Below are 18683 nucleotides of genomic sequence, written 5' to 3'. Positions count from 1 at the left end.
GAGGGAGTCAGCCAATTACCTTCAGGTTAAATATGACCACACCCCCCAATACTCAGTATCCCTCAGTGGATAAAAAACAAACCTTTTGTGAATTTAGTTAGCGTCAAAGTCAGCGTGAAAATCGGGCAGGTAGGTAAGAGTCGATATTTTACATGTTACGTTTTATGATTTTCAGTTCCCCCTTTTTTCAGTATTCGTCCGTCACTCTGGCCTCTGACCTCTTGCTTGTTCTTTTTCGACTATTCATTGGCATAACATTCTCATCTCCTGGTATTTTTTTTTTAGCGCACAGTAATCCTGTGGGATGTTTTCCCACAGAAAATTAATCAGAAATTAATTACAAAAGTATCTAAATAAAAAAAAAAAATCCGTTTATGAGAGGAAGGTCTTGGCAAACCAGTCTTTGAGATGTTTTTGAACTGGCAACTACAGTACGACACAACTGACTTTCAAAAAACCTTTACTACGGTCCAAAACCTTGATGACCTTTAAGGAAAATTCTGGATGAGATGTTGGGACAGCTTAGTGATTAGCTAAACAATCAAGCCTGATAGACTGAAAGGTCGTATGTACCTCGATTGTTCATAATAACATCAAATCAAGATCTAAAGGTCCCTGATGTCCTACTCTCCACCACACTACTTGGTCATTTATTCCATGTGTCTGTGGTTCTTTCCATTAAGATAATCTGTAAATCTACCCTTAACAAGTTTCCGATCATGTCTCAAGGTTCTTCCTACTGAATTTATTTTAAAGTAACAAAACTTAAAGATCAGTCTGTCACTGTTATTTTGATAATCCTTGGAATCTTAAGTAGCATGGCATCTTGAAATCTTAATGCAGACTCTGCTTTATAAGTAAGGATCTTCTTCTTCTTGTTTTTGGCTGCTCCCGTTAGGGGTTGCCACAGTAGATCATCTTCTTCCATATCTTCCTGTCCTCTTCATCTTGTTCTGTTACACCCATCACCTTCATGTCCTCTCTCAGCACATCCATAAACCTCCTCTTAGGCCTTCCTCTTCTCCTCTTACCTGGCAGCTCTATCCTTAGCACCCTTCTCCCAGTAAACCCCTCATCTCTTCTCTGCACATGTCCAAACCAACGTAATCTCGCCTCTCTGACTTTGTCTCCCAACACGTCCAACCTGAGCGGACCCTCTAATGTCCTCATTTCTAATCCTGTCCATCCTCGTCACACCCAATGCAAATCTTATCATCTTTAACTCTGCCACCTCCAGCTCTGTCTCCTGCTTTCTGGTCAGTGCCACCGTCACCAACCCATATAACATAGCACAAATCACTCCTGACACTCTTCTCCACCCATTCCACTCTGCCTACACTCTCTTTTTCACTTCTCTTCCACAATCCCCATTACTCTGTACTGTTGATCCCAAGTATTTAAACTCATCCACCTTCACCAACTCTACTCCTTGCATCAAACCAAGCATGAAGTCAAAGGAATTGTCTGTAGACCTCCGAGACAGGATTGTCTCGAGGCACAAATCTGGGGAAGGTTACAGAAAAATTTCTGCTACTTTGAAGGTCCCAATGAGCACAGTGGCCTCCATCATCCATAAGTGGAAGAAGTTCGAAACCACCAGGACTCTTCCTAGAGCTGGCCGGCCATCTAAACTGAGCGATCGGGGAAGAAGGGCCTTAGTCAATGAGGTGACCAAGAACCCGACGGTCACTCTGTCAGAGCTCCAGAGGTCCTCTGTGGAGAGAGGAGAACCTTCCAGAAGGACAACCATCTCTGCAGCAATCCACCAATCAGGCCTGTATGGTAGAGTGGCCAGACGGAAGCCACTCCTTAGTAAAAGGCACATGGCAGCCCACCTGGAGTTTGCCAAAAGGCACCTGAAGGACACTCAGACCATGAGAAAGAAAATTCTCTGGTCTGATGAGACAAAGATTGAACTCTTTGGTGTGAATGCCAGTGCCTGGTTTGGAGGAAACCAGGCACCGCTCATCAACAGGCCAATACCATCCCTACAGTGAAGCATGGTGGTGGCAGCATCATGCTGTGGGGATGTTTTTCAACGGCAGGAACTGGGAGACTAGTCAGGATAAAGGGAAAGATGACTGCAGCAATGTACAGAGACATCCTGGATGAAAACCTGCTCCAGAGCGCTCTTGACCTCAGACTGGGGCGACAGTTCATCTTTCAGCAGGACAACGACCCTAAGCACACAGCCAAGATATCAAAGGAGTGGCTTCAGGACAACTCTGTGAATGTCCTTGAGTGGCCCAGCCAGAGCCCAGACTTGAATCCAATTGAACATCTCTGGAGAGATCTTAAAATGGCTGTGCACCGACGCTTCCCATCCAACCTGATGGAGCTTGAGAGGTGCTGCAAAGAGGAATGGGCGACACTGGCCAAGGATAGGTGTGCCAAGCTTGTGGCATCATATGCAAAAAGTCTTGAGGCTGTAATTGCTGCCAAAGGTGCATCGACAAAGTATTGAGCAAAGGCTGTGAATACTTATGGACATGGGATTTCTCAGTTTTTTTATTTTTAATAAATTTGCAAAAACCTCAAGTAAACTTTTCTCACGTTGTCATTATGGGGTGTTGTGTGTAGAATTCTGAGGAAAAAAATTAATTGAATCCATTTTGGAATAAGGCTGTAACATAACAAAATGTGGAAAAAGTGATGCGCTGTGAATACTTTCTGGATGCACTGTAGATAGATAGATAGATAGATAGATAGATAGATAGATAGATAGATAGATAGATAGATAGATAGATAGATAGATAGATAGATAGATAGATAGATAGATATGAAAGGGAAGAGAGGTGAAGAAGAGAGTGCAGGCAGGGTTGAATAGGTGGGAAAGAGTGTCAGGAGAGATCTGTGACAGACGGGTATGAGCAAGAGTGAAAGGGAAGGTCTACAGGATGTTTTGAGACCAGCAGTGTTATATGGGTTGGAGATGGTGGCACTGACCAGAAAGCAGGAGACAGAGCTGGATGTGGCAGAGTTAAAGATGTTAAGATTTGCATTGGGTGTGACGAGGATGGACAGGATTAGAAATGAGGACATTAGAGGGTCCGCTCAGGTTGGACGGTTGGAGACAAAGTCAGAGAGGCGAGATTGCGTTAGTTTGGACATGTGAAGAGCAGAGATGCTGAGTATATTGGGAGCAGAATGCTAAGGATAGAGCTGCCAGGTAAGAGGAAAAGATGAAGGCCTAAGAGAAGGTTTTTGGATGTGGTGATAGAGAACATGCAGGTGATGGGTGTAATGGAGCAAGATGAAGAGGACAGGAAGATATGGAACAAGATGATCCGCTGTGGCGACTCCTAATGGGAGCAGCCAAAAGAAGAAGAAGTTACAAAAAAGAGAGAGCAGCACTAGAGAAAGTCCAGAGGAGAGCAACTAGGCTGATTCCAGGACTGCAGGGGATGAGTTATAATGAATAATCAAGTGACTTGAACCTTTTCAGTTCAGGCCAAAGGAGATTAAGAAGTGATTGGATTGAAGTATTTAAATTATGAAAGGAATTAGTCCAGTGGATCAAGACTGTGACTTTAAAATGAGTTCAATGAGAACACAAGGACACCATTGGAAGTTTGTTAAGGGTAAATTTCGCACAAAACAACAAGTTTTCTTCACAGAGAGAATCACAGACAGGTGGAATAAGCGACCAAGTAATGAGGTAGACAGCAGGACTTTAGGGACCTTCAAAACTCGACTTGATGTTATTTTGGAGGAATTAAGTGGATAGGACTTTCCAGCTTTGTTGGACTGAATGGCCTGCTCTCGTCATCATTTTTCTCATATTCTAATGCTCTCATGTTCCAGACAAGGCACATTTTTCTGATAACATAAAAGGTGTAAGTGCCATGGAGAACACATGGGCCCCCCAGGCTGGAAGAGAAAATGACTTCTTCCCACCAGGGAAAGATATAAGGGATGGACTAGCAGAACCCGTAGGACATAAGCAGCTCCTTTCCCCATACGACAAGTGGCAGTGGTCCTCTCGAGGGGTCCCAGTTTGGATAGGGGGTGCATGGGAGTCCAGAAGTGCAGGCCTGTCAGGGTTCGTTGGGTGTCGTTAGTCGGTACGGTCGAGGGAGGACCACCCTGGTTCCCACATGACCCAGAAGTGCTTTCAATAGAATGCACCATAGCATAGGAAGCGTTCTTGCTTAAAAAGGGGCCTGATGCCACCAACCAACCCCACCCCCGACTCACTTTCCTGGAGGCGACAGTTTCTAGCAGGTCAGAAGTAGAGAAAAGATTCAGCTTGTCTTGAGGTCGTGTACCGTATATACTTGAAAAATCAATCATAAAATCAGATGCTGACTTATACGCCTGTTCAAAAATACGACACTTAAACTCTTGCTTCGGGCAGCACGGTGGCGCAGTGATAGTGCTGCTGCCTCGCAGTTAGGAGACCTGGGTTCGCTTCCCGGGTCCTCCCTGCATGGAGTTTGCATGTTCTCCCCGTATCTGCGTGGTTTTCCTCCCACAGTCCAAAGACATGCAGGTTAGGTAGATTGGAGATCCTAAATTGTCCCTAGTGTGTGCTTGGTGTGTGTGTGTGCCCTGTGGTGGGCTGGCGCCCTGCCCGGGGTTTGTTTCCTGCCTTGCGCCCTGTGTTGGCTGGGATTGGCTCCAGCAGATCCCCGTGACCCCTGTGTTCGGATTCAGCGGGTTGAAAAATGAATGGATGGATAAATTCTTGCCTCCTCCAATCTCGCACCAGTTTCTCAGACTCATCGAATTTTGTTGCAGCAGCGCAGTTACCAATTTCTTTCGCCACTTCAACGACTTTACATTTAAAACCAGCTTCATATTTTCTTCTGATCAAACGCTCCATCGTAGATAAGGGATGCTCTTACGATAACGGTGTATGAGGGGGTGAGATACACAAAACAGTGCAAATGTTGCTTTGGAATACTTCAGGTATTACCGTGTGGTCACGTAGGCACAATACATAGAAATAAAAGGCCGTGTGCTCCGTGGTTCCTCTCTCAGGTGGGCGTTAGCATATCGTAATCTCTTGGACCAATAGCGTGAGTTTTCCGCATTCAACTTATACGACTGACATTATAAAATACCAGAAATTATAAAGTCAAGTCCCGACTTATACGCAGGAGAACTTAAACGCGAGTATATACAGTAATTGCTGGCTGTGAGTATTGTCTAAGGCAGGGGTCACCAAGTCCAGTTCATGGAGGACAACCATGGCTGCAGGTTTTCATTCTAACCCTTTTTTTAATGAGTGCCCTGTTTGTGCTGCTAATTAACTTCTTGATAATTCATCCATCCATTTTCCAACCCGCTGAATCCGAACACAGGGTCACGGGGGTCTGCCGGAGCCAATCCCAGCCAACACAGGGCACAAGGCAGGGAACCAATCCCGGGCAGGGTGCCAACCCACCGCAGGACACACACCAGGCACACACTAGGGCCAATTTAGAATCACCAATCCACCTAACCTGCATGTCTTTGGACTGTGGGAGGAAACCAGAGCGCCCGGAGGAAACCCACGCAGACACGGGGAGAACATGCAAACTCCACGCAGGGTGGACCCGGGAAGCAAACCCAGGTCTCCTAACTGCGAGTCAGCAGCACTACCACTGCGCCACCGTGCCGCCTCTTGATAATTCATTTTAATTGAATTGCTTTCTTTAAGATTTGTTCCTCTGAATTGCTTCATTTCTTTCCTTAAATGGCACCCAAACAGAAATGAAACGTGAAGTGAGGGAGCCATCAGAAGACCAGCTAAGTCAGGGCCTCCAACTCCAATCAATTTCACTCCAACCAGCTGCTTAATGAGGCGCCGATTCTCGTCATTAATTAAACCCGTTCTTTAATTCCATGGCTTGTTGCTCCTCTTCTGTAATTGTTGATTTTCTCTTTTCTGTTCAAATGTTTTGTGGACCTGAGCAGATCGAACTTGCATCGTTCATTATTTTCAGATATTTTATGATGGACACCAGTGGTTTTGGCTCATTTTATATCTCATTATTGTTTGGCTGCTAATTAAAGAAAAAGAAACAACTGAGGGGTCTGAGTCTTCAAGAGCAAGCCAATTACAATTAGTTCAAAATAAGTTAATTAGCAGCAAAATCCGGTCACTCATTAAGAAAAGGGTGAGAATGAAAACCTGCAGCCACGGTGGTCCTGCAGGACCGGAGCTGGTGACCCCTGACCTAAGGTACTGTGTGTAATAAAAAGTCTTTTATTTGACCCCAGGACTGTATTGGGCATTACTCTGTCTTGGGTTTGGGGTGGGGGGGGGCTCAGTGTGAAAGTCCTTATTTAACGCTAAACCCCACTTTTAAACATTTAAAGAAAAGCTCTCTTCTTTCCTGCACAGCTCTTCTTCTTCATCATCCATGCGATGCCTCCAATCATTTTCATTGTTCTCAGATGCCGGAACAAATGACACAAAAAGCACCGGGGAACAGAAGACCACTGCAAAGCAAGCAGCTGTTACAGCCGGGAAGCACTTAATGCTCTGTTGCTAAGGGTTTGTTTGCTCCTGCAGCACATTTAGTGACCTTCGTGTCAGCTTGTCTAAATCAAGACTACTCAACTCTGTCCTTGAGGGCCGAGATTTTCATTGCATCCATCCTCTTTAAGCAGAGGCTAATGGTCTCTCGTTGCTAGAGTCAACTTCACGGTTGCACGGTGTGCTTATTTTATTTTGTAGTACATGTTACTCGCATTCGGGAATTTGGTGTTCTGACTCTTGTTTTTGTGACTTTACAGCTTACCTGGGTGCCGTTTTCTGCTTTATAACATAAAGTAGACTGTCCTTGCTCCGCATCGCAGGCCTGACATGGACTTAATGATACAACAGGGAATCGGGGAACAGGTCGGACAATGAAACGTGTTCATCCACTGTGGCTCATCCAAGCACTTGAAAACGACTTGCTTAGGTTTACACGGTGCCAAAGCGTCATCTGAGAACATTGGGCTCTGCAGGCCCATACCGTAGCCGCTATTCCACATCAGTAAGGCACGATGGTGTTGTGGTGTGCGCCATAATGGAACGTTTTACAGACTCTTAGATAAAACTACACTGTACTTAGCATTGAAGGATGTGGAAACTGGCTCGGACACAGACAGGCAGACACGCTCATGTCACCCACCACACGTTTATTTACATTATTATGTACAGTCTTACTGTGCTCACAAACCCCAAAGGTCCCAAAGTCCTGGCCACAACACAATGCCTTCTCTCTCTTCAGCCCGCCTCCTTGCCGTCCTCCCGACATCATCTTCCTTCCTCCCAATTCTTGTCCCTGACTGGAGGGAGGCGGCCCCTTTTATACACACCCGGGTGTGCTCCAGGTGCTCCCCGGCAATCTTCCACCGGCACTCCCCTGTGTGGCGGAAGTGTCAGCTGTGTACTCGGAAGCACTCCGGGTGTCTCTTCTTCTCTTCCCACACCCGGAAGTGCTGGGGTCCAGGGTCCCCAAGGCATCAGGGCACCCCCTGGCGGTGACCATGGGCCCCTACAGGGTAGAGCTTCCAAGATCTGTACCCGTGGCCCCCAATACAACCAGGGCGGACGCCCCCTCACGTTCTGGAGGAGGAATGAGCCCTCCTCATGTCCTCTTGGGCGTCCCGGCTGGGCGTGAGCCCCGTCCGGGTGCCACAAGGGTCACGTCTCCAGAGTTACGGGTGTTAATGGCTTCCTAAATCCTTGAGGGCCTCCTTAATATACTCTGAGTTTCTCTGACATGGACTCGGGTGGAAAACTTGGAGAATTGTCTAAGAGTTAACCAGGGGCTGAACTAGAAAAAGTGAACTGGCAGAACTCCACCAATGCTGAAAAGCAGGAGGGTGTCCCCCTTTGATATCCGATAGCATGGTCTTATACATGGACTATATTGAATATCGGTGCCCTCCCTTAGATAGATCGATAGATAGATAGATAGATAGATAGATAGATAGATAGATAGATAGATAGATAGATAGATAGATAGATAGATAGATAGATAGATAGATAGATAGATAGATAGATAGATAGATAGATAGATATGAAAGGCAATATATAACTGATAGATAGATAGATAGATATGAAAGGCACTATATGATAGATAGATAGATAGATAGATAGATAGATAGATAGATAGATAGATAGATAGATAGATAGATAGATAGATAGATAGATAGATAGGTGAAAGGCACTATATAATAGATAGATAGATAGATAGATAGATAGATAGATAGATAGATAGATAGATAGATAGATAGATAGATAGATAGATAGATAGATAGATAGATAGATATGAAAGGCACTAGATAGATAGATAGATAGATAGATAGATAGATAGATAGATAGATAGATAGATAGATAGATAGATAGATATGAAAGGCACTAGATAGATAGATAGATAGATATGAAAGGCACTATATGATAGATAGATAGATAGATAGATAGATAGATAGATAGATAGATAGATAGATAGATAGATAGATAGATAGATAGATAGATAGGTGAAAGGCACTATATAATAGATAGATAGATAGATAGATAGATAGATAGATAGATAGATAGATAGATAGATAGATAGATAGATAGATAGATAGATAGATAGATAGATAGGTGAAAGGCACTATATAATAGATAGATAGATAGATAGATAGATAGATAGATAGATAGATAGATAGATAGATAGATAGATAGATAGATAGATAGATAGATAGATAGATAGATAGATAGATAGGAGTTGGAGGAGGTGGCAGAGTGAAAATGGATGTCTGAGGATCATTGTTAAGACAGCTGCTGCTGCAACATGGACCTGGATAGGTGGCAGAAGATGGATGGACGGATGAATTCTGATCTCAGTGTTACAAAAATGTGAAAAGTCCAGAGGAGAGTGACTTGGCAGATTCCAGAACTATAATTGAGTGAGTGGAGCATTTTCTGCTTAAGCTAAATGAGATGAAGAGGAGACAACTGAAGTGTTTAAAATTATGAAGGGAATTATCCCAGTGGATCGAGACGGTGACTTTAAAATGAGTCCATCAAGAACACGGGGGCACAGTTGAAAACTTGTTAAGGGTAAATTTCACACAAACCTTAGGAGGTTCTTCTTCACACAGAGAACCACAGATATGTGGAATATGCGACCAAGTAGTGTGGTGGACAGTCAGACTTTTGGGTCCTTCCATAACTCGACTTGATGTTGTTTTGGTGGAATAAAGTGGACAGGACTGGCAAGCTTTGTTGGGCTGAATGGTCTGTTCTCATCTAAATCTTTCTGATGTTCTCATGTTGTGGTAAAACCTGCCAAATTCCTGCCAGCCTCATCTTAGTTTGTTTTTCTCCCCTCCATCCCCCCCTCCACCCCCCGCCTGCCAGCACTTCAAATTCAAAATGGCCGTGTTCAATAAAGTCATCTTAATACATGTAAATACGATCAGAAGAGCATACAGATTGTCATTTTTTTAATATGTACCCAATATTATAATATTGTGACATTCAGGGGGCAGCTGTAGAGCATCGACTTACACAACTGCCATCCATCACAAAGTCCTCCGTCACCATCTGCATGCTATAATTGAAAAATGTCCCGAGTGAGTGATGAATGCTGCAGCAACCGTCAGAACATTGAAGAATAGTAAGCTCCATTAGTCCATTTATTACCAAGCACAGCAGCCGACCATTATCCAAACCCACTGTACTGTGAAGGTAGGCGTTGCGTTCAGGTGTGGACATGTCCGGCATGCTTTATGAAGGGTCTGAAGGAGCCTCCCTCAAACCCCACCAGATAAATGGTTTGTCTGCATGCACACACCACAGCAACGCCACTGCTGGGAAGACAGAGAGAGGTCACAAACAAAAACACGACTGGAGACCAACGAAAGAAAAATGTCTAATCTTACCGGCAGTGAGGATGGCTTCTGGGGATATTTTTAGGTTCTGATAACAGCTGCGGAATGGCAGCATGATGAATTGCAGTTACAAGCCCTGTTTGGTACATTGTAAAAATGTAAATGCTGTCCAGCATTGCAAAATGTGTGAGAAAATTAAAAAAAAAAAAGAATTATTCCAAAATCGGGGAAAAAAAAACAAACACATGGAGCAAGATGATGGAGTCAACAAATTACATTTTTGCATAATTAAACAGACATGAATAATGTATTCATTTTCTTGTTGGGTAAGATTTCTGACTATTCTAGAAACATCCAGATCTGGAATCCTTAGGAGAAGGACTTAGGGGTCGTAGTCTTAGGAGTTGCTATCAACTGCCAGACAGTGTTCAGAAGTCATTAAGAAGGCTAACAGAATGTCAGGTTATATAGCGCCTTGATGTGTGGAGTACAAGTCACAGGAGGTTCTGCTCAAGTCTTTATAACACACTGGTGAGGCCTCATCTGGAGTCCTGTGTGTAGTTTTAGTCGCCAGGGTACAAAAAGGACATAGCAGCACTAGAGAAGGTCCAGAGAAGAGCGACTAGGCTGATTCCAGGGCTTCAGGGGACGAGTTATGAGGAAAGACGAAAAGAGCTGAGCCTTCAAAACTCGACTTGATGTTATTTAACAAGAATTAAGTGGATAAAACTGGCAAGCTTTGTTGGGCTGAATGGCCTGTTCTCATCTAGACTGATCTTGTCGTGAGCGGATGGAGTCCTACAATGTTTTCAAAAATTTGCCCACTCTTAGGGTGGCACTGTCAAAGACCCCATCTAGAAACCCAAAGGCTCAAAACAAATCATATAAAAAAATGAAAGGTTTATTCGATGACAATCTGAAGAGCACAAGAAATTGTCTGAAAAGGCAAGGCAATCCAGAATGAACAAAGTCCCCAAAACAGAATGCAAGAATCCTAGTCAGAAATGGAGCACAAGTTCAAAAAAATCCAGAACTCACAAAAGGCAATAGCACAAGCAGAGTAACACAAGAAAACACTCCACTCCCTCTCGACGTTCGAAATGAACCTCCAAGAACTATGGAAGGCCCGCCCATAAATATGGTTGAGGGTTGTTCCTGGCAGTGATTGTCAGGTGGTCCCACCCCTTGGGGAACCACCTACAAAGTACATGGGACATCAGGCAATTCCCTTTAACACTAGAATTACCAGAGCCTACGAGAAAACTCGCAAATCTGGCCCACCTTAAATCCATTTGCACCTCTCCCTCAGCGTCTTTTGTCCTGTAAATGTGCCGATTAAGACAAGCAGCAAGCAGCCTGGTATTCCATCCCCCCATTGTCGCAGAACGTGCACAAAGTTCTCCCAGCTCATGCCTTGATTGATTATCGGGGAGTGAAGTGCTGGAGTTTCTGTTTTAACAATGTGTTTACACAGATTACTGTAGAAACGGAATAAACAGGAAATGCGTGTGTTCCAAATAACGATCTATTATTTCCACTCTAAAACTCCAGCACTTCACTCCCAGATAATCAATCAAGGCATGAGCTGGGAGAACTTTGTGCACATTCTGCGACGATGGGGGGTATGGAATAGCAGGCTGCTTGCTGCTTGCCTTGATCAGCACATTTACAGGACAAAAGACGCTGAGGGAGAGGTGCGAACTGATTTGAGGTGGGCCGGATTTACAAGTTTTCTCGTAGGCTCTGGTAATTCTAGTGTTAACCTACACACATCGGAAAATGTACATCTATATTGTCAAGCTTGGGTCACAAAGTTGCACAGCAGAGTACGGAAGGTTTCCCAAGGAGTAGAAACTTTATTGCTGTTCAGGCAGATCCAAACACAAGTCTCTTTCACAGGTGATCGGGCCTCGCAAGGAGACTGTCAAACTTGACGCATTGGCCCCAATTCCTGCTCAAAAGAACACAAAGTCTTCTTCATCAAGGGGGTACAGTGGCTCGGAAGCAGCAGCCGGAGCAGAGGGAGTCTGGGGGAATAGAGACAGGAGAGGGAGACACAGGATGGCCGCGGCAACGTCTTTTAAATGTTTGGAGCACATCACGAGGCACGCCAGCAAACCTGCTGATCCCACAAAGAGGAGCTGAAGAGCGTGTTTAGATAGATAGATAGATAGATAGATAGATAGATAGATAGATAGATAGATAGATAGATAGATAGATAGATAGATAGATAGATAGATAGATAGATAGATAGATAGATAGATAGATAGATAGATAGATACTTTATTAATCCCATTCACTTTCTCCAGCAGCAGCATACTGATACAATAAACAATATTAAATTAAAGATTGATAATAATGCAGGTAAAAAAAACAGACAATAACTTTGTATAATGTTAAATGTTAACGTTTACAACCCCCACCCCTAGGGTGGAATTGAAGAGTCGCATAGTGTGGCTCAGGAACGATCTCCTTAGTCTGTCAGTGGAGCAGGACGGTGACAGAAGTCTGTTGCTGAAGCTGCTCCTCTGTCTGGAGATGATCCTGTTCAGTGGATTTATTTCCCATTGAAAAACTGTTTAAGAGGGGGCAGCTGCAGTCACAATATATTTACGTAAAATCCAACATCTGTCTGTCTGTATGTCTGTCTGCTTTTCATGAGATAGCTACTTAACGGATTTAGATCGAATTTTTTTTTATAATTTGCTTGAAGATTCCGGTTGAGTATCATAGTATCATAGTATCAGTACTATGTATCATAGTTCACTTGCGGTACCGATTTATTGGCGTGGATTTGAGAGAGATACAGCAGGCTGAGGGGAGGGTGGCGGGGCACTCCTCACTCACACACCAGCCTCGGGGCTTTCCTTACCTCCACTTAGCTAGCAAACGAGAGAACTACTTAACGGATTTAGATTGGGTTTTTTCTAGAATTTGCTTGAACATTCTGGTTGATTTCGGGACTTCTCTCGTCTCACTAAGTATCATAGTTTGCTTGCGGTACCGATTTATTGGCTCGGATTCGAGAGAGATGCAGCAGGCGGGGCCTTCCTCACTCACGCACCAGCCTCCTTACGTCCGCTTAGCTAGCAAACGAGAGAACTACTTAACGGATTTAGATCGGGTTTTATTCTAGAATTTGCGTGAACATTCCGGTTTATTTTGCGACTTTTCTCATCATGCTAAGTATTATATTTTGCCAGCAGGAGCGATATATTCATGCTAATCCGAGACAGAGATAACCACTAGATACATTTCCTGAAATGTCCCAAAATACACAAAAATATCAAAAATGCATTCAAGGGAGAGGAACCATAAACAACTCTGGCTTTGAAGGAAAAGGCCAAAGTAAAAACTTATTTGAAATCACAGAAAAAGCACAAAATGCTTAAAATGCAAAATAAGGGCACAAAAGAGTGACACTTCAAAGCAAATCAATCCAATCTAAAATTCAATAAATCCCAAAACACAGACAAAAAATCCAAAAAACAGACTTAACAAAAAGAAGCCATGCTCACAACTCCAATAGTGATCAATGTACTGCTAAAGGCTGGGCTTCCCACTGTCAAACACATAGGCCGAGGGCGGTCCTTCAGTGATGACATCATGTTGAACCCGCCTCTTGGGGTTCCACCCACAAAACTCAAGGTGAGATGCTGAAACAGACCACAGCGTTTAGTCGGTTTGCTGTCGGAATGGTTTTAGTTTAAAAAGCTGTGGGTTGGCAGTGGGCATTGTATGCTCCAGTTACACTTTATCCAGTGAGTGGTTAAACTTTAAACAAATATTTACGGGGAAAAATAATAAAGAGGGTGGCACGGTGGTGCAGTGGGTAGCGCTGCTGCCTCGCAGTTAGGAGACCCGAGTTCGCTTCCCGGGTCCTCCCTGCATGGAGTCTGCATGTTCTCCCCGTGTCTGCGTGGGTTTCCTCCCACAGTCCAAAGACATGCAGAGTAGGTGGATTGGCAATTCTAAATTGGCCCTAGTGTGTGTGTGTGTGTGTGCGTGTGCCCTGCAGTGGGCTGGCACCCTGCCTGGGGTTTGTTCCCTGCCTTGCACCCTGTGTTGGCTGGGATTGGCTCCAGCAGACCCCTGTGACCCGGTGGTTGGGATATAGCAGGTTGGATAATGGATGGATGGAAAAATAATAAAGGGGTGCAATTATCTCTAGGCACACTTTGTGAGTCCATTCTGGTCTGGTCCATACATGACTGGCTAAATTTAAAAATGGCATTCGTGCCACATTTAAAGCCACTTCAGTACGACCCATTCTACTGCCAATGGAAATTACATGGCTCTGCGTTTGATTTCATGCACGTGTTAGCAATGAAACACCTGAGCTCAGTGATTTGGAGGTGCCAATCTACCGACCACTCAGCAGATCAGCATCAAGGATTTGTATTTGCTTCTTTATGGAGCCAGTGAAGCGATCTGAAAAAACCAGTGATGTGTGCCAGTCTTGGCTGGTTAAATACTTTTAGAAGTATTTGCATTTTTGCTCTAAATGCCTAACTTTCTTTTGCCGTTTGCCTGTATAGTTTGTTCCGTAAATATCATAATTAAAGATTCAAACAGTGTCTGACACACACACACACACACACACACACACACACACACATAGGAGCTGTTAGGTAGGTAAGTGAGGGCAGACAAGCTGTGAAAAAAAATCAAAGTGCTGGCGCTGAGAGCCTTGATAACTAGATAAAGGCTGATCCATCGAAGTTGGCTGAAAGACCAAAAGTCGGGCAAGAACATTTAAGAGCTGGCCCTGAATGAATGATGTCTCCTGGGGCAAATTTTTCAGATAAGAATTAAGGAAATAGTTTAGTGCCACTTTCTATAGGAGAGAGAGAGAGAAAAAGAAAAAAAGGATCGAACCAAGCTCACTCAGATTTACGTTGTTGTGTTGTTCTTTAGCGTCCTTGGCAGCACAGACGTCACTTGCATATCTCCATCTTCTGTTACTCTTATCTTAGGAATAAACTGTATTATTCTGTTCATTTCAGGACAATTGAGAAATTGCGTCCCTTGGTGGGTTCTAATCCCAGTACTGACACTCTGTGACCATGGGCAAGTCATCTGACCAGCCTGCTCTCCAATCACACACTCCCCAAAGAATCATGGGAAATTGCCATGGCAACAAAGCATGCTAAACTTTCAGACTAATGAGAGAGAACGGGATCAGAAATGATGGTTAATAACTAAAAGCATAATTAGAGTTCTTGGGTTAAAAAAACAGTTTTGATTTTACCTTATAAATAAAAACCCAGGAAAAACCAAAGAGGATTGCAAATCATAGCAGTAGCACTATATTTTGAGATCATAATGGTAACTTTGGTGTAAGGACAGGCTCACAGGTCAGTCTGACTTTGTCGCGTGTGCATTCTGTATCCCGTATCTGATGCTCAGCAGATGGCGATTTTGTTCTTCTTCATCTTCGCACGGGTGGCCTCAATAAGGCTTCAGCTCTGAAAATGTCACCACCGTCCTTTACCTTTCTGCCGTATCACCCACTTGAGCAATTGGCTGTAAGAAAGATGCAAACCTTAGATAACTTTACAGAGGTTGCCACTACCCACATTTTTTGCTTCCCCGTCTCGCATCACATCATAAGCTTTTGATCATGATCATGGTCATGGTCATGGCCACTAGGTTGTCACTAGATAAACTTTTTTGGATTTCCAGAACATATCAAGTCATAAGCTTTGGATTAAGACAAAAGTCAACGTTCTATCCCTGCTGGTTTGCAAGTAATCAGGTGACAGACGGAGACAACCATAGCATTTTATACGCACAAACACACACACATATATATATATATAGTGATAATAAAGAGTTCGAGACATCATAAAGATTTGGGGCAGCCACCTTATATTTTTTTCCCGGCTGCAAAAGTTCAAAACTGAACTGATCACAAAAGACAAAGATGGAGGCTTTAAAGGCCCATATAGGAAGTGACGTCACCAAAAGGGCCGGAAGGGCCCAGTGCCGGAAGTGATGTCAGCCAAGGGCCCGGCACCGGAAGTGATGTCTCCTGATACGCTGGAACCTTGCAGGATTTCTCATGAAAGGTCTGTAGGGAACTGAGAAAAACAGTCAGTGCATTCTGCTATCCCTTGGTCAGATGTTTTATTACAATTTCTCAGGCCCTTTAGATGCCTCCTACTCAAACGTGTGTGACAATAGATATATATAGCATAGCTGTGGTATCTGTCTAAGAAAGTTTGAAATTTAAACAATCAACGTAGGCCTTAGCTGTAACGTTTTCAGTGCAACCATGCTATGGATACATTTCTGTTATATGTCACTTGATATGGGATTCATGTTACTGTTTGTCTTGGAATAACAAATACAACACATTTCGTTACTACAAATGTTTGTGAGATGCCATCTGTTGGAATGACAAATTCAACTCTATTATATGCCATTTGGTATTGGATTCATAAAAACAGTGTTAATGTTTATGAAGCAACATCTATTTGAATGACAAATGCAATGCATTTTATTATTAAAAATGTTTGTGATGCACCATCTGTCGAAATGATAAATGCAGTACATATACCTCTGTTATATGCTGTTTGGTATGGGATTATAAAAGCAGTGTTAATGTTTGTGATGCATCATCTGTTGGAATGATAAATGCAATGAATTTTATTATGAAAAATGTTTGTGAGGTGCCATTTATTGGAATGACAAATTCAAGTCATATATCTCTATTATATGCCACTTGGTATTGGATTCATAAAAGCAGTGTTAATGTTTGTGAAGCGCCATCTATTCGAATGACAAATGCAATGCATTTTATTACTACAAATGTTTGTGATGCACCATCTGTCAGAATGATAAATGCAGTACATATACCTGTTATATGCTGTTTGGTATGGGATTATAAAAGCAGTGTTAATGTTTGTGATGCAACTTCTGCTGGAATGACAAATGCAATGCATTTTATTATTAAAAATATTTGTGATGTGCCATCTTTTCAATTGACTTTATTTTTGTAATATTTTTTTGTAAATTTCTCTTTTTTCTCTTTATTTTCAGCAAAGACTTTTTGGGTACCAAGGAGACGTCCCTCTTGCTGATGGCAATGTTTCTATTAGCGGTGTTTTATCATGGCCAACAGGTAAATTCATTATTTCAGTCTTTTGAATAAAACAAATCTTAACATTTAATGTTTCCTCCAGGGTGAAAAAGAATTAATGTTATATGAGGAACAAAAGTTATCCCTGCGCACTTTCTGATTATCCGAGACTACGGATACAAATTTACTTTCTTCTGTTACAATCTTGTGTTTAGAACGTCTGTTATGGGTGTGACGCTCCGTTGATCTGTCTTTTTGGTAACAAACTGTGGCTACGGTTCCTGACAAAGATCTCATCTTCTGGTCTTGTAGCTGTATTTTTCCAAATTTACCAAAGTTCTGCAGCTCTTAGTTTACTTCAAAGGATGATTCAAGCACCAGCGCATTCAAATAATTCCACAGACCAAAAATCTTCATTTTAAAGGTTTTAGTAAAATTTCAAGGCAAAACGGTTCACACAAAAATAGGGAAACAATTGGTATTAAAGAAAAGTTCTGTTTAAGGCTTATAAGTTTCAGGCTTCACTCTTTAAGTTTGGTCATACAGTCATGTTTGAGGCATGTTAAGCAAGTTAAACACATTAGACACGTTAAACACGGTCAGAAAACCGCATGCCATCTTCTATTCTATTTGCAGTCATATCTAAGAGTCCATGCTAGCAGTAGGACTACTGTATTTCCTCACTGCCTTAATTAACACTCTCTTCTATAATAGCCAAGAAAGTTCTATCTCAAGTTAACTTACAGGGGGTAGAAGGCTATACCATATTCTAGGGAGCTATAAGAAACTGATATACTATAGAAATTAAGAAAACACTAAATGAATTTAACATTAAACATGAACTTTCTAAGGGCTTACAAGTCCCTTTATCCTTCAACTGTTATGATCAGCAGATTATCCATCCATCCATCCATTTTCCAATCTGCTGAATCCGAACACAGGGTCACGGGGGTCTGCTGGAGCCAATCCCAGCCAACACAGGGCACAAGGCAGGAACCAATCCAGGGCAGGGTGCCAACCCACCGCAGGACACACCCACACACCAAGCACACACTAGGGCCAATTTAGAATCGCCAATCCACCTAACCTGCATGTCTTTGGACTGTGGGAGGAAACCGGAGCGCCCGGAGGAAACCCACGCAGACACGGGGAGAACATGCAAACTCCACGCAGGGAGGACCCGGGAAGCGAACCCAGGTCCCCAGGTCTCCCAACTGCGAGGCAGAAGTGCTACCCACTGCACCACCGTGCCGCCCTCACAGTCAACAGTTACCCCTAAATTCTTTACCTCCGTCTTGACTTTTAATCCTAATGCATCAAGTTTATTTCTAATAACCTCATTATATCCATTATTGCCTATCACTAAAATTTCAGTTTTCTCTTTATTTAGCTTGAGAAAATGACTACTCATCCACTCATTCACTAACATTGTGTTAGTGAAACAACAGAGTCGGGGTCATCAGGTGCTATTGATAAATACAGCTGCGTGTCATCAGCATAGCTGTGGTAGCTCACGTTATGCCCCGAGATAATCTGACCTAACGGAAGCATGTAGATCGAAAAGAGCAGCGGACACAGGATAGAGCCTTGTGGAATACCATATAAAATATCATGTGTCTTATACGATAAGATGTAGTTAGAAGCCAGAAAAGGGGTTGCAGCCTAGAGATCGAGAAATAGTGCTTGTGAATAGTAAGAGAGAGAGGTAAGGGAGCATGCGCACCCACCACACAGTGAACCCCCCCGGATTGAGACCCGAGTGCAGCCGTGAAATGGATGACACCTCTGCACCACA

General features: G+C 43.2%; 1 protein-coding gene across 2 annotated transcripts in view; it reads left to right on the top strand.

Annotated features, from left to right (window-relative positions):
* Window positions 1-18683, top strand: part of adcy8 (adenylate cyclase 8 (brain)) — a 345854-nt gene that overhangs the window by 287029 nt on the left and 40142 nt on the right. For both annotated transcript variants that reach the window (XM_051928959.1, XM_051928960.1), the window contains one exon: window positions 16849-16930. In XM_051928959.1, the coding sequence (XP_051784919.1) occupies window positions 16849-16930 (82 nt within the window). The remainder of the gene's footprint in view (window positions 1-16848; window positions 16931-18683) is intronic.

This window comes from Erpetoichthys calabaricus, chromosome 6, assembly GCF_900747795.2.
Source record: "Erpetoichthys calabaricus chromosome 6, fErpCal1.3, whole genome shotgun sequence".
Classification (NCBI taxonomy): domain Eukaryota; kingdom Metazoa; phylum Chordata; class Cladistia; order Polypteriformes; family Polypteridae; genus Erpetoichthys; species Erpetoichthys calabaricus.
This window is presented reverse-complemented; position numbering and strand designations above follow the sequence as displayed.